The 14,733-nt window shown below is 45.8% G+C and overlaps 1 protein-coding gene across 2 annotated transcripts in view; it reads left to right on the forward strand.

The window, feature by feature from the left end:
* RBAK (RB associated KRAB zinc finger) overlaps positions 1-14,733 on the forward strand; it is a 50,986-nt gene that overhangs the window by 22,677 nt on the left and 13,576 nt on the right. The window contains exons 1-2 of one of the 2 annotated variants that reach the window (XM_045075140.1): positions 7,445-7,998; positions 8,870-8,928. In XM_045075140.1, the coding sequence (XP_044931075.1) occupies positions 8,890-8,928 (39 nt within the window). In that variant the 5' untranslated portion in view covers positions 7,445-7,998; positions 8,870-8,889. Of the gene's footprint in view, positions 1-7,444; positions 7,999-8,869; positions 8,929-14,733 lie in introns of those variants that run through there. The other variant, XM_045075141.1, reaches the window with a different exon arrangement.

Raw genomic sequence — 14,733 nt, forward strand, 5'->3', positions numbered from 1 at the left:
CCGGCTCTCTCCCCTCTTGGCACATATTGGGCTCTCTCCATCCTTCCTATTCCTAATTCAGGGCACAATCTGGTGGGAGAAGGAGGAAAGAGACAAGGGAATTTGGGATGGGCCGAAACGTAAGAACTTACAAGACAGACATAAGTATGTCAAGAAGGTTCCAGGAACATGGACTTGTTGGAAGTAAAAGTTAGTTTAAGGGACGCCTGGGTGGTTCAGTTCGTTAAGCGCCTGCCTTCGGCTCAGGTCACGATCCAGCATCCTGGAATTGAGTCCCACATCAGGCTCCTTGCTCGGCGGGAAGCCTGCTTCTCCCACTGCCTCTGCCTGCCTCTCTGCCTGTGCTCACTCGCTCCCTCTCCCTCTCTCTCTCTGACAAATAAATAAATAATTTTTTTAAAATTAGTTAGTTTAAATCGCTTGATTTGGTAGACTTCTTCCGCTCCATGTTTTACTGACATTGTGTTGGGGGTGGGGGTTCAGTGGTGGGGGAGCACCCACGCTCTCCTCTGAGGCAACTCTGAGCCCAAGAGACATTTTGGGAACCTGAACCGGTAGATAACTGTACCTGTGTTCTCACACACTTCAGACGGTGTCTACAACTTAAGTAGTGTCTGGACCATTTGCCCCTTGATCGCAATTAATCAGCTCTAGTCTGCATCTGAAATTTGTAAGCCCGTGTATCACTCTCGACCCAGAAACTTCACGACCACTTGTGTATCTTATGAACAAAATGCCACATGCACAAAAAGGCTAGATGGAAAAATCTCCCGCTTAAGGCAGAATCTGTTTACCAAGAAGGTGGGAAGCATGTGGTAGCACAGACGCCGTCACGGAGGTACTGGCCGGCTGTCCATTAACATCAGAGGAAGCTTCTTCCCAACCTCCTACCTCCTACCTCTGCTTCTCACCTGTGCATCTGAATCTTGCTCACTCTCTCCTTCTGTGTTAAAATAAAGACTGAAAATTTACCATTTTAACCATTTTTGAGGGCATTGTTTGGTAGCAGTATGCACCTTCGGGTCTCTGTGCGACCATCAGCACCATCCTTCTCCAGAACTTTTTTGTCTTCCCTGAAACTGAAACTCTGCACCCACTGAAGGAGAACTGCCCGTTCTCCCCTCGCCCAGCCCCTGGCAAGCACCATTCCACTTTCTGTCTCTAGAGATTGGGCTATTTCAGATAGTTCCTATCGTGGAATCATGCAGTATTTTATGTGTATGTTTCTGATTTATTTCATTCAACAAAATGTCTTCCAAGCTCCTTTGTGTTATAGTGTGTGACAGAATTCCTTCCTGTTTTAAAGATGAATAATATCCATTCTGTGTGTGTGTATGTTTGCACTTTTACATGTTCCTGTCACAATCATATAAGAACAGTGATACATACATACCATTTTCAGTTTATCCATCCGTCTGTTGATGGACGCCAGTATTGTGTCCACATTTTGGCTAAGCCTTGCTTTCGATCCATTGTTTGAAATTGGATGAGAAACACATCTTTAATTCGGGATGTGCCTCAAGTTTTATTTTGCACTTCGATCAAACTTACGGATAGCTAAGGAGCCCAGTCCAAGCATAAATAAAGTCAAACCAGTTCACCCAGAAAACAATATGGAGGTTTCTCCAAAGATTTTAAAAAACAAAACGAACAAACCCCCCAAAAAACAGAAGTACCCTTAATCTGGCATTCTTATGGCTGGGTATACAACCAAAGGAAATGAAAACAGGATATTAAAGAACTATCTGCCCTCCTGTGTTCATTGCAGCATTACTCACAATAGCCGAGATAGGAAAACTACCCTGGTGTCCGTCAACGGAGGCGTGCATAAAGAGGATGTGAGGTCCATACACAGGGAGCTGTAGATTGGTATTTGTATAGAGGTGAGAAAGTAGGAAATCCTGCCATTCGTGACAACATGGATGGACCTTGAGGGCATTATGTGGAATGAAATAAGACTGACAGAGAAAGACAAATACTGTTGGTAACATTTATATGGGAAATCTTAAAAAACAACAAAAAGTCAAACTCAGAGAAACAGAAGGTTAAAAAAAAAAAGGAGGTTGCCAGGGGTGGGGAAGGTGGAGGAACTAGGGAGAGGCTGGTAAAAAGAAGAAAACTTTTCAGTGAGAAGATGAAGTCTACAGATCTCCTATCAGACACAGTAACCGCACACAACATAGCACATAAATGAAATTTGCCAGGGCAGTAGAACTGACATGTTCTCACCCCTCAAAAAGGTCAGTGGGTGAGGTCATGGATGTGTTAATTAACTAGGTGGTTAGAATCCCTTCACTGTGTACATCATAATGATGTACACTTTAAATTGTACGGATTTATATGTCAGTTACACCTCAATAAAACTGAAATTTTTAAAAAGTAGTTGATCCAAGGTGCAGGAACCGACGGTTACCTTTGTTTGCAATTGTTAAACTTCACATTTGGATGAGGTCTCAGAGAGCCTGCAGGTGGCCTTGGGGTTCCCGCACAGAGTCCTTGGGTCCTGGACCTCCTGCGGGTCCCACACTGCCCCATGAAGGTCACGTGACTCGTGGCTGCAGAAGTTCAATCTCTAGGAAGCCTATTTGCATTCAGATTTCCATTCCTGATGTTTTCAATCATCAGACCTGAGTGGACACCCACCATAACAAAACAGAAGTCTGCGATTTGTTATTTCGTTATTTATTTTTAAAGGTTTTATTTCTTTATTTGACAGACATCACCAGTAGGCAGAGAGGCAGGCAGAGAGAGAGGGGTGGGGAGGTAGGCTCCCCACCGAGCAGAGAGCCCGATGCAGGGCTCGATCCCAGGATACTGAGACCATGACCCGAGCTGAAGGCAGAGGCTTTAACCCACTTCCACCTAGGCACCTCTGGGATTTGTTTTTTAGAACAAGGGATGTGATGCGCTAAAGACTGAAGCAAGACCCCAGGATTCACCTCGGCTGCTCTGATTCAAGTCCTCTCTCCTGTTCACGATGTCCCTTCTCCATCTGCTCAGACTCCTGTTGGTAGACAATCTGGAGAACATAAGCCAGTAGTTATAATATGCTTGTCTAAAAGATGGGGGCGGTGAGGGCGCCTGGGTGGCTCAGTGGGTTAAGCCGCTGCTTTCGGCTCAGGTCATGATCTCAGGGTCCTGGGATCGAGGCCCGTGTCGGGCTCTCTGCTCAGCAGGGAGCATGCTTCCCTCTCTCTCTCTCTGTCTGCCTCTCTGTCTACTTGTGATCTCCCTCTGTCAAATAAATAAATAAAATAAAATAAAATAAAATAAAATGGGGGCGGTGAGAATGGGAAAGTAATGGTTTTGTTACAAAGCAGCACATGCCCTTGTGCAAATCCTCCTGCCTTCAGGGTCCAATCTCTTCAACCTATAAAATAAAATACGTAGATAAGATGACCTGTAAGCGTTCTGCCCATGTTAACATAACCAAGGCAGTGAGGAAGAAAACTGGACAAGACCAGGGACGCAAAGGCTAGGGGTAAAATTGTGTGCTCCCGTCCAAGTCCCCTTACCCCTCTTCGTGTGTTGAAGTCCTAACCCCTGGTACCTCAGAATGTGATGTTTTCTTCTTCTTTTTGTTTTCTTTCTTTTTTGGTGGTGGGTCTCTACGGAGGAAAATCAAGGTAAAATGAAGCCTTAGGGTGGACATCATGATCTCAAGGTCATGAGCCCCAAGCTAGGCACGGTACTCAGCAGGGAGTCTGCTTCTTTCTCTCTCTCTCTCTCTGTCTCCCCCTCTGTCCGCCCCTTGCTCATGCCCTCTCTCTCTCTAAAGTAAATATATAACTCTTAAAAAAAAAAAAAACAGGAAAATTTGGATACAGAGACTCCCACGTAGAGAGAAGAGAGTGTGATGATACAAAAAGAGGGGACAGTCGGCTACAAGCCAAGGAGAGAGGATGGGACCGAGCCCCCGCACCCCCCCCCCAACCCCGCCAAGGAACTAGGCCTGCCCACACCTGGATCTCAGACTCCCAGCCTCCAGAGCTTGGAGACAATTCATCTCTGTTGTTAAGGCCCCTGGGTTGTCTTACTTTGTTGCAGCTTCCCTGTAAACCCATCCAACCAGTATTTTGCATAAGAGGGAATTCAGATTCAGTCACTTTCCTCGCACTTCTGTGGTCCCTTCCATTAAAACAAGCCATGTCCCAAGGCTTCAAAGAAGAACTAGTTCTTTCATACAGATTGGATTCTTGAGCTTTCTTAGCCTCTGACATTTCCTGGTCACCGTGAATGTGCTAGTTTAGGGGCAAAAAAATGGTTGAAAGACTTTAAGAGAAGAATGATGCACAAATCTTGAGGATGGCTGCCAGTTATCTTCATAAAATTGATGTGTTAAAGAGAAACAGGAGCCAACACAGGCAATTACTTAGAAAATTAAGGGCTGGAAAGGCTTCTTCAAGTATGGTGTCAGAACAGAAGAAAAGTAGGAAGAGAGAGTGAGGGTCATCTGGGGGTCTTGGATGCTGAAGCGTCTGCCTTTGGCTCACATCATAGTCCCAGAGTCCTGGGATCGAGTTCCACATCAGGGCTCCCTGTTTAGCAGGAAGGCTGCTTCTCCTTTTGCCTCTGCCTCTCTCTCTCTGTCTCTCATGAATAAATAAATAAAAATCTTTAAAAACATTATGTCCATATGGCAGAAAATAAAAGTAAAACATTAAGCTAAAAAGGTCAATGACAAATTGGGGGCAATATTTGTACTTAATACAAATACAAAAAGAGAAAGCTTTATATTTTAAATACTAAGAAATGAAGAGATCTTAATGAAGCCACATTAAAAGGTATAGATCTGGGGCACCTGGGTAGCTCAGTCGGTTAAGTGTCTGCCTTTGGCTCAGGTTTTGACCCTGGGGTTCTAGGATAGAGACCAGCATTAGGCTCCCTGCTTAGCGGGGAGTCTGCTTCTCCCTCTCCCACTCTGCTCCCCCTGCTTGTGCCCCTTCTCTGTCAAATAAATAAATAATATGATATATTATTAAAAGGTACAGGTCCAGGGGCGCCTGGGTGGCCCAGTGGGTTAAAGCCCCTGTCTTCTGCTCAGGTCATGAACCCAGGGTCCTGGGATTGAGCCCCATGTCAGGTTCTCTGCTCACCAGGGAGCCTGCTTCCCCCCCCTCTCTCTACCTGCCTCTCTGCCTATTTGTGATCTCTGTCTGTCAAATAAACAAATAAAATCTTTAAAAAATAAAAAAAGGTGCAGATCTGGTACTTCTGGCCCAGACAGAATCACAGGGTTCAGATTTGCCTTCCCTGCTTAAAGAAGTTTCTAGGAGGGGGAAATATATGAATATATGAAATGACAGGTTTTAGCCATTTGGAGAGAGGAGTGAGCCCCCAAGAGCTTCCAGTTCACTGCCCAGAAAGTTATCTAGGCTGAGGTATGTGGCACGGGTCCTGGGGCTGCCCAGGATGTCTCTGAGTTGCAGGGACAGAGTTGGGTGGTGAGGGAGAGGTGGGCATGACAGCCAGAGTTCACAGGCAGAGAACCAGAGTGGACTGAGAGGCAGGAGGGTGTCCCAGTCTTCAGGTGAGCAGGTCAGTGCCTATGGGGGAGGCAAGGGTGGAGGCCAGGACCCAATAGACGGGGCAGGCGGGGGGCTCTGCCTGTCTTCCCCAAGGTGCTCAGCATAGCTTCCTTCCTTTACCTGACGAAAATGGAAAAGAACACAGAAGAAATGTGCCTGGAGGTCTTCCAGTCTCAGGCCCAGGGGAAGTGTGGTCACCTCTCATGAATTCCAGCATTCTGTTGGTGAGAAGTCTGTTGGTGGGAATTCCGGCACAGACCACACTTACTAGCAGCAAGAGCTGGGCAGGACTTCCGGGCTACACAGCCACAGCCATGGCGAACAGAGCAGCTTCCGAAGCACGCCTTTTGTGCAGGATTAGTTTGATGCAACAGCCCAGTGAGAGAAATCAGGAATGGGTTATGTGCCCATCATTAGCATAAATCAGTACTATTACCTTTGGAAAGAGTGTTACCTGGAGAAAACTTCCTCTGTGGATTTTGTACGTATCTAAATCTCCTAGAAGCTAAACCATTTTCTTGCTAGCATTGTAACAGGGGATGGTTGTTCTTAAGGGCCTGGGAGCCATCTCTTTGAAATGTAAGCCTCAAGGAAGGTAGTGTCTCTCTGTCAGCAGGAGAGTTAAGGGTGGGCCCTAGACACCTAGCTCTGAGCTTTAACGACCTGTTTGTCAGAAATGGGTAAGTAGTGTTCTTTTTCCTTTGGACAGAGACAACTGGCACGGATGGGCACCAAGATGACAAGGTACATTTAGGATGAACAATGAAAAACTTATAGCAAATGCCGCTGGCAAGTCCTGTGACCCTGAAACAGGTGTATTGTTTTGCTGGAGAACTTCTATGTAATGGAATGTATCTGCCGAGCTGATTGAAAAGGCGAGGTTCATTTTTCTCCTTGCTGTCTTGTTAGTAATTCGCCTGTGACTTGCAACACAGTCTGGTTTAATGGTATTTAACAATAGAACAGGGGAGTCTGGGTGGCTCAGTCAGTGGGGGGACTCTTATTTCAGCTCAGGTCCAGATCTCAGGGTTGTGGGATCGAGTCCTGCATGGGGCTCCACACTCTGCACAGAATCGGCTAGGATTCACTCTCTAACTCTCCCTCTGCCCCTCCCCCTGCTCTGTCTCTTTCTCTCTAAAATAAATCTTAAAAAAAAAAAAAAAACAATAGCGTGGTTGTCCTTATTTCTATAGTTGCAGAGAGGATTTCTTGGATGGCAGGAGATTTTACTTTTAATCCTCACCACCCGCTACTGGTTAAGAAGCAATTGGCTAAGAAAAGGATTACATCATCTCACCAAAAAATACTGATAAAGCATCGTCCTTATGGTCCCATTTTTGAAAAATGACATTTTCAGCTAACATACACATAATTCTCTTTGATGCGCAAGATCTCAGGTATCTGGGTTTGTTTGGTTGGTTTGTGCGTGATTTCTGATTGTTCTCCAGTTTTCATGCATTCGTTGTATAATCTGGACAAGCTACGTTTTCTATTTTCTTCCCCTTTCTTGGAGAAACCATGTGCCCATGAATGATAATATCTAATGTCATGACTGGATATTGTAGACCAGTGTTTTAGTGAAACTTGTAATATTTCAGTGATGTGCATACTATACACCCTTTCCTTGTCCTCTCCTGCTCGTGGGGAATCTCACTGCCAACCCAATAGATCTCAGGGCAAGCAAAGGACCAGAGATCCAGGACATAAACACAGCCCACTACTCGAGGTGACCCCTTTCCTTGATCCCTAACAGGAGCAAAGGCAAGTGGGAAATCCGGACCCTGGTCCCAGAGTCAAGTCTCAGCATAGCGCCTCTAAACCACCAGATAGGGTGGAGACATTCGAGACGTCCCCTAACATGTGGGCGCTTGGACTCACGGGAAACAGAGGTCGGGTATTTGACGGGCTCCCAAGTGAGCTCTAACAGCCGCACCGCCGCCGCCGTCCTGCGCATGTGCAGCTCGGCCTGTGTGCGTCTTCGCGCACGCGTAGTACCGCCGCGTTGCTCTCGCTTCCTGCCCGTGCCCAGGTCACCGCTCGCCGTGGTTCCCAGGCTTTGGCCTCGGCGGGCAAGGGTCCCGGGGCCTACGGGGCTGCACGCTGTCCGGTCGCGCCGGCATCCAGCGGGCACGGGGCTGTGCGGGCGCGGCTCCGCGCAGGCCGGGCGGAGGCTCGAGCGGGGACTCTCGAGCTCGAGCCCCGGAGCCCGCGGGCTGGGCCGGAGGGGTCGTGCCGTGGCGGCGGTGACGGAGCAGGGCGGCTCGGCCCGGGCTCGGCCGGTCTGCGCCCGCGGGACGGGGAGGCCCTTCGAGACCGATTCGGGCCCCGGGAAGGTCGTCGACCTGAAGTGAGTTTGCCCGTGGGCCCAGAGCCGGCTCCACGGGAACGGCGGCCCCGGGAGGTGGAGGAGGAGCAGCCCCCGCCCCGGAGTCCTCGGGAGCCTCGGGGCAGCTCGGCGTGTCCCGACGTGGTAGGTCGTGCGCTTGCGGGTCTTGCGGGGGGCGGGGCGGCGAGAGAGCGCGAGCGGCTGGACCTGGAGGGTTGGGCACTCCCCCGGGACTGGAGACTCGTGGGACTCAACGTTTCCCGGGAGCGCAGGGGGTTCCCGCCTTCCCCCACCCCCGACCCCTTGCTCCCCTGGTTCCCTGTCCAGTTTCCAGACGCGTCTGTAAGCGCGCAGGAGCATGTGCTGACCCCGCTGGCTTTTGCCTGGGGCATCTCCCAGTGTAGGGCTGGACCAGCGTGCGTGGAGGAGTTGACAGGAGGAGACGGCCTGAGATGGGAGGGGGCTTGTTCTGGGTGATGGCGTCGGGAGGTAGGCATGCTCGCAGGACTCAGCTCCTGGGCCCGGGTTCTGTTCTCTCTGTTAAGGTTTTTTTTTTTTTTTTTTTGGAAAAGATTCTTAAGTGCAGCGATAACGGAGTTAAGTGATCTCATTTAAAAACAAAAGTATGCCTTGATGCACGTTGATCACACTTCCACACTTCAGAGAGCTGGTGTTTTCTGTTCCTGTGGATACCGTGACTTTAAGCACTTTGAATAGTCACAAAGAATGCGTGAACAGTGTAAGAGGGTTTTCTTTTCAACATTAATTTAATGAAGGCAACCTCTTTGAAAAATTAATGGGTGTTTATATTAACCAATGAGAGAAACCTGCTAATCACCTCCTGATATGTGGGAGTGACAACAGCTCTACTCTGATGTTTCTCCTTTTCTCACATTTTTAGACCCTTGTGAGTGTTCACAGGATAGGAGCTTTCTTTGGTGGTTCTCACACAGGATGTTCCCACCTCGGCAAGCTGCATTACCCGTGATTTCTATTATTTCTTCTGCTTCCCTAGGTCAGCCGTTAACAGTCTGTATGCTTTTCCAAGAGCAGCAGAGAATGAACGAATCCCAGGTGAGTTTTCCTGTCTTTGTATATGTTCTCTTGCTTAGCTTTGTAATGCATTTCAGAAGGGTTATATGGATTCAGATTTTATTTCTTTGACAGAGAGAGATCACAAGTAGGCAGAGAGGCAGGCAGAGAGAGAGGAGGAAGTAGGCTTCCTGCTGAGCAGAGAGCCCGATGTGGTGCTCAATCCTAGGACTCAGAGACCGTGACCCGAGCAGAAGGTAGAGGCTTAACCCACTGAGCCACCGAGGTGCCCCTGGATTCAGATTTTAAAATGGGAATGTGGAAATAAGAGACATTATCATGTAAAGTACAATTATTAGGGGGTCCTATCAGCACCCAGAGTCTTTTTCTGAGTTCATGTGTGCAGATAGTAGGTTACCTCAGGGCTGTGGGGGTAGAGCAAACACATGACTGATGTTCCTGACAGTCTCAGAAAAGGAGAGTGCCGCCCGTTACATGATTTGAATTGACTGTTTCGTTACTTGTGGGTTTTCAAGATTTCCTGGGATTTGAGAAAATGTCTTTGTGGGAGTTGATGTAGTTATGGGTAGCTTTTCTAATAACAACCATTAAATATTGCAACATATGGCTCATGCATGTAGCTTATCTAAACCGAGGGCCTGCTGGGTGAGCAAACTTCGGTGATCCAAGAAGACCTGTTGTCATTGTTCCTGTTTGATGCAGGGATAAAAGCTAAGGCTGAGGGAATGGCCTGCCCATCCTTAAGATGCTTCTGTTACTGTTCATTTGGGTTGTGCAGTAAATAATAAAGCAAAGTATTCTTTTTTTTTTTTTTAAGATTTTACTAATTTATTTGACAGAGATCACAAGTGGGTGGGTGGAAAGCAGGCTCCCCGCTGAGCAGAGAGCCAGATATGGGGCTTGATCCCAGGATCCTGGGATCATGACCTGAGCCAAAGGCAAAGGCTTTAACCCACCGAGCCACCCAGGCGTCCCAGCAAAGTATTCGTTAGCAAATATATTCTTAATCTCATTCCCGTTTCAATTCTCAGCAACCCGGTTTCGTCCTCACCCCTCTCCCGAATGTTTCGGTGAAGTTTAGCGGTGACGTAACTACAGTCAGATCCATCGGACATCTACTGTTGGCTTTGTTTCTTTCTCCTGCTTTTGTCTTCCTTTCGATTGTGTATTTTTTATGATCCCATTTTACCTCTTGTGTGCAGTTGTTAGCTCTAACACAGTTGTTATTTGTGATTGCTTTGCAATTTATAGTATGAAACTTTTAATTCATCCAGGTTTATCTTCAGGTAAGGTACCATTTATTGCTTAGAATGTAGGGAGTTTGTGACTTCCATTGCTCCCCGCTGGGTCATCACACTGTTGTGTCATTTTACTCTTATAAGTAGAATCAAGCGATAGGACTAGTGATTTTTAAGCAAATACTTATTTTTTAAGGAATAAGAAAATAGCATAGCTACCATTTCTGGTACTCTTCATTTCTTTATGTAGATACAGATTTTTATCTGCTCTTACTTTCCTTCTGCCTGAAGGACTTCCTTCAACACCTCTAATCGTTCTTTGTTTTCTTTTTCAAATTTGTATTTAAATTTTAATGAGTGAGCTTACAGTGCAATATTAGTTTCAAGAGTAGAGGTCAGTGAATCATCACTTACATAGGACACCTGGTGCTCATCAAAACATCTTCTTAATGCCCATCCCCCATCTAGCCCAACCCCACCCTCATCCCTCCATCACCCCTCATCGTGTTCTCTTATGGTTTGATTCCCCTCTCCTCTTTTGTTCCTTCCCATATGTCCATCTGTCTTGTTTCTTAAATCCCATATTTATGAATCATGTGAGTGAAATTTGTCGTTTTCTGACTGATTTACTTCGCTTAGCATAATACCCTCTGGTTCTATCGAGGTCATTGCAAATGGTAAGATATCATTCTTTTTGATGGCTGAGTAATAATCCATTGTATGTATACACCACATCGTCTTCATTCCTCAGTCGGGGGACATTTGGGCTCTCGCTGTAGTTTGGCTCTTGTGGATCATGCTGCTCTAAACATCGGGGTTCCATAAACATCGAAGGTTCTCCTTCGAGTCTGTATTTTTGTATCCTTTGGGTAAATTCCTAACCTAGAGCGTCATTGCTGGATTGTAGGGTATTTGTATTTTCATCTTTCTGGGGAACTGCCATACTGTTTTCCAGAGGGGCTGCACCAGCTTGCATTACCCCCAGCAGTGCACGAGGTTCGCCTTTCTCCGCATCCTCGCCAACCCCTGTTGCTTCTTGTGTCGTTGAGTTTAGCCATTGAGACAGCTGTGTGGTGGGATCTCGTTTTGATTTGTGTTTCCCTCATGATGAGTGACGTTGTGCATCTTTGCATGTAAGGCACATGCATTTGGCCCTAGGTATGTCTTTGGGGAAGTGTCTGTTCGTGTCCTCTGCCCATTTCTTGACTGGATTATTTGGTTTTGGGATGTTGAGTTTGATAAGTTCTTTCTGGATTTTGGGACACTTTAAGCTGCTGCTGAATCTTTCAGCTCTTATATGTCGGAAAAGTCCTTTATTTTTGCCTTGGCTTTAATTTGAGGGGAGCGGGGCACCTGGGCAGCCCAGTGGGTTAAAGCCTCTGCCTTCGGCTCAGGTCATGATCCCAGGGTCCTGGGATCGAGCCCCACATCAGGCTCTCTGCTCAGCGGGGAGCCTGCTTCCCTTCCTCTCTCTCTGCCTGCTTCCCTACCTACTTGTGATCTCTGTCAGTCAAATAAATAGATAAAATCTTTAAAAAAAAAACAAAATCTTACAGTTTCAGGGGAGCTTTGCTGGGTTTTCTCCTGTACATCGGATGTGTTCCCCTACTGTCTTCCCACTTCCATTGTTCCCAAGAGAAATGTGATGTCATCCTCTCCATTCCTACGTTTGTCCTTCGGTTTTTGGTTTTTCTTCTAGATGCTTTTGAACTTTTCTCTTTATCCCTGGTTTTGAGCGTTTGTTTATGCTGTGTGTTGGTATTGCTTTCCTCCGGTCTCTGTGCTTGTGGGTCATTGAACTTCTTGGATCTGTGTGTTTATGATTTTCATCAACTTTGGGAAATTTTTGACCATATTCCTTCAAATATTCCCCCCACCTCCCTCCATCTGTCCTCAGCGACTCCTTTTCCGTGTGTGTTACGCAGCTTGAAGTCGTCTCACAACTCACTGATATTCTTTGTTCTCTTCCAATTCCTTTTTCTCTGTGTGTTTCATTGTATAAAAGCTCCTGTGGCTGTTCTTCGTGTTCACTGATCTTTTTTTTTGGTGCTGTGTTAATCTAGTCGGGTGTTAACTTTCTCAGACATTGTAGTATTTGTCTGTAGAAGTTCAGTTTGAGTCTTTTAAAATGTCTTTCCTGTTCCTACTCAGATGTTTTGAACATAAGGAATACGGTAATAAACTATTTTAATGATCAGTGCCACTTGTAACATCTGGGTCAGTTCTAGGCCCATTTCAGTAGATGTGTCATTTTCTGTGGTGGCTTGTCCTTCCCTGCATGTTTCCCCCAGTTTGTCAACCCTCCTCACCTCTTCTCGGTTCTCCCTCCCTGCTCCAGGGCTGGGAACTCTCAGGGCAGTAACTAGAGGCCCCCCCTTGTTGATATCCTATCTCTGATTCCTGTTCTTCATTGCTGCCCTTTATTGCTTCAAGATCCGTGTCTTAAAAGCCACTGCTGTGAGGGCACCTGGGTGGCTCAGTGGTTAAAGCCTCTGCCTTTGGCTCAGGTCATGATCTCAGGGTCCTGGGATTGAACCCCACATCAGGCTCCCTGCTCAGCAGGGAGCCTGCTTCCCCCTCTCTCTCTGCCTGCCTCTCTGTGTACTTGTGATCTTTGTCTGTCAAATAAATAAAATCTTTAAAAAAAAAAAAAAAGAAAGCCACTGCTTTGTATATTCTGTTTTTTGGTGTCCTTTCAGGAGGCAGGGTAAATCTAATTCTTGTCTGTCTTTGTTGAAAGCAGTCCTAATGCCTGCCTGTATTTTGAATCATAGTTAGAAACTTTTCCCTACATTTGGGTTATAGGAAAATTCACCCATTTTTTTTTTCTGTGTGTTTTAATATTTTATATTTATTCACTGATCCAGTTGGACTTTTTTCTTTCATGGTGTGGAGTATGGATGCCGTTTCATCCATGCCCAAATGACTATAGTTCCTCTAACACCGTTCATTAAAAATCAGTGGATTGTTATAATGTATTATAATATCACAGGTCCTCATGATGTGTCATGTAATCATACAAGTCTACTTCTAGACTTTGTGCTCTGTTCCACTGACCTATCTCCATCCGTATGCTGACACCGAACCCTTTTAATTATAAAGGTTGTGTTTTAAATCTGGTAGGGATTAGGCCCCCTATACAGCTTTTTTTTTTTTTTTTTTTGAGATTTTCCTAGTTCTTGATTTTTTCTGCCCTCATATGAACTTTAGTGCCAGCTCACATAGTTCAAGGAAGAAAGCTTTTGGTATTTTTGTTGGGATCACATATCTGTTAAGTAATTGAGGGCAGAGTGATTTATATCTTAGTGTTGACCCATCCAGGAACAAAGAACATCATTCCTTTTTTTCAGGTGTGCTTCTGTGCCTTTCAGGAGTGTTTTAAAGCTTTCCTAGTATAGATTTTGTACATTTCTTGTTAACGCTTTTATCTTTTCTGTTACTCCATGAACTGTGTATATGCTTGAATTATATCTTCTTAGTCTGTTAATGTAACAAGGGCTGTTGGGTTTGTTTGAGTTTTTTAAAAATAATTTTCTTTTTCTTTTTCTTTCTTTCTTCCTTTCTTTTTTGTAAGTTTATTTAAGTCTGCACCCAACGTGGGGCTCAAACTGACAGCCCTGGGATCAAGAGTTGCACATGCTTGGGGTGCCTAGGTGGCTCAATGGGTTAAAGCCTCTGCCTTCGGCTCAGGTCATGATCCCAGGGTCCTGGGATCGAGCCCCACATCGGGCTCTCTGCTCAGCAGGGAGCCTCCTTCCCTTCGTCTCTCGCTGCCTGCCTCTCTCCCTACTTGTGAGCTCTGTCAGATGGATAAATAAAATCTTTAAAAAATATAAAATAAAGAATTGCACATTCTTCCAGCTGAGCCAGCCAGGCTCCCCCGGGCCTATTGCTTTGTATGTCCTGATTTTATGTAACACTATTCTTTCATTGAGTTGGTTTTGTTGTTGATTCTCTTGAGTTTGGGGGTATAGCATATGCGTTGCAAATAGAAAGAGTTTTACTCTCTCTGTTGATTAATATGCCTAGTTGTTTTCTCCAGCTGGAGGCAGTGAACATTTTGCCTCGTTACTGACCTTACTGGGATTGTCTCTTACGTTTGTCCATTAAGTCAAACCCTGACTTGAGAACTGAGAAGACTGCGTAAACATGCCCGTGCCTGTGCAGCTGTGTCTCTGTAACTTGTGTGTGCTCTCCTGTGATTCAGATTGTACATGTATCACACATACTCTGTGGATTAGGGTATGAGAGTGTGTGTGTATACACACATTCATGCTAGTGAAGTATCCACTCCTAGTTTCTTGAGGGTTTTTTATATCAGGTATGTATTTTGAACATTGTCAGAGGCTTTTTCAGCACCTTAGTGACGATCAAAGTGTTTTCTTAGCCATATTAGAGTAGCCTATTACATGAATGGATTTCCGAAGATTGAACGAGTCAGTATTCTTGGCATAAGCACCACTTAGAGATCATATATTATTTTTTTCATTCTGGTGTTGGATTCTGTTTGCTAACATCTCGTTTTGGAATTTGGTGTTGATACGAGTGGTATCCAGCTGTCGTACTGATCATGTGGTCAGTCTTCTGA

Source organism: Mustela putorius, unplaced genomic scaffold (genome assembly GCF_011764305.1).
Source record: "Mustela putorius furo isolate JIRA1106 unplaced genomic scaffold, ASM1176430v1.1 tig00000139_pilon_pilon_pilon, whole genome shotgun sequence".
NCBI classification, from domain to species: Eukaryota; Metazoa; Chordata; class Mammalia; order Carnivora; family Mustelidae; genus Mustela; species Mustela putorius.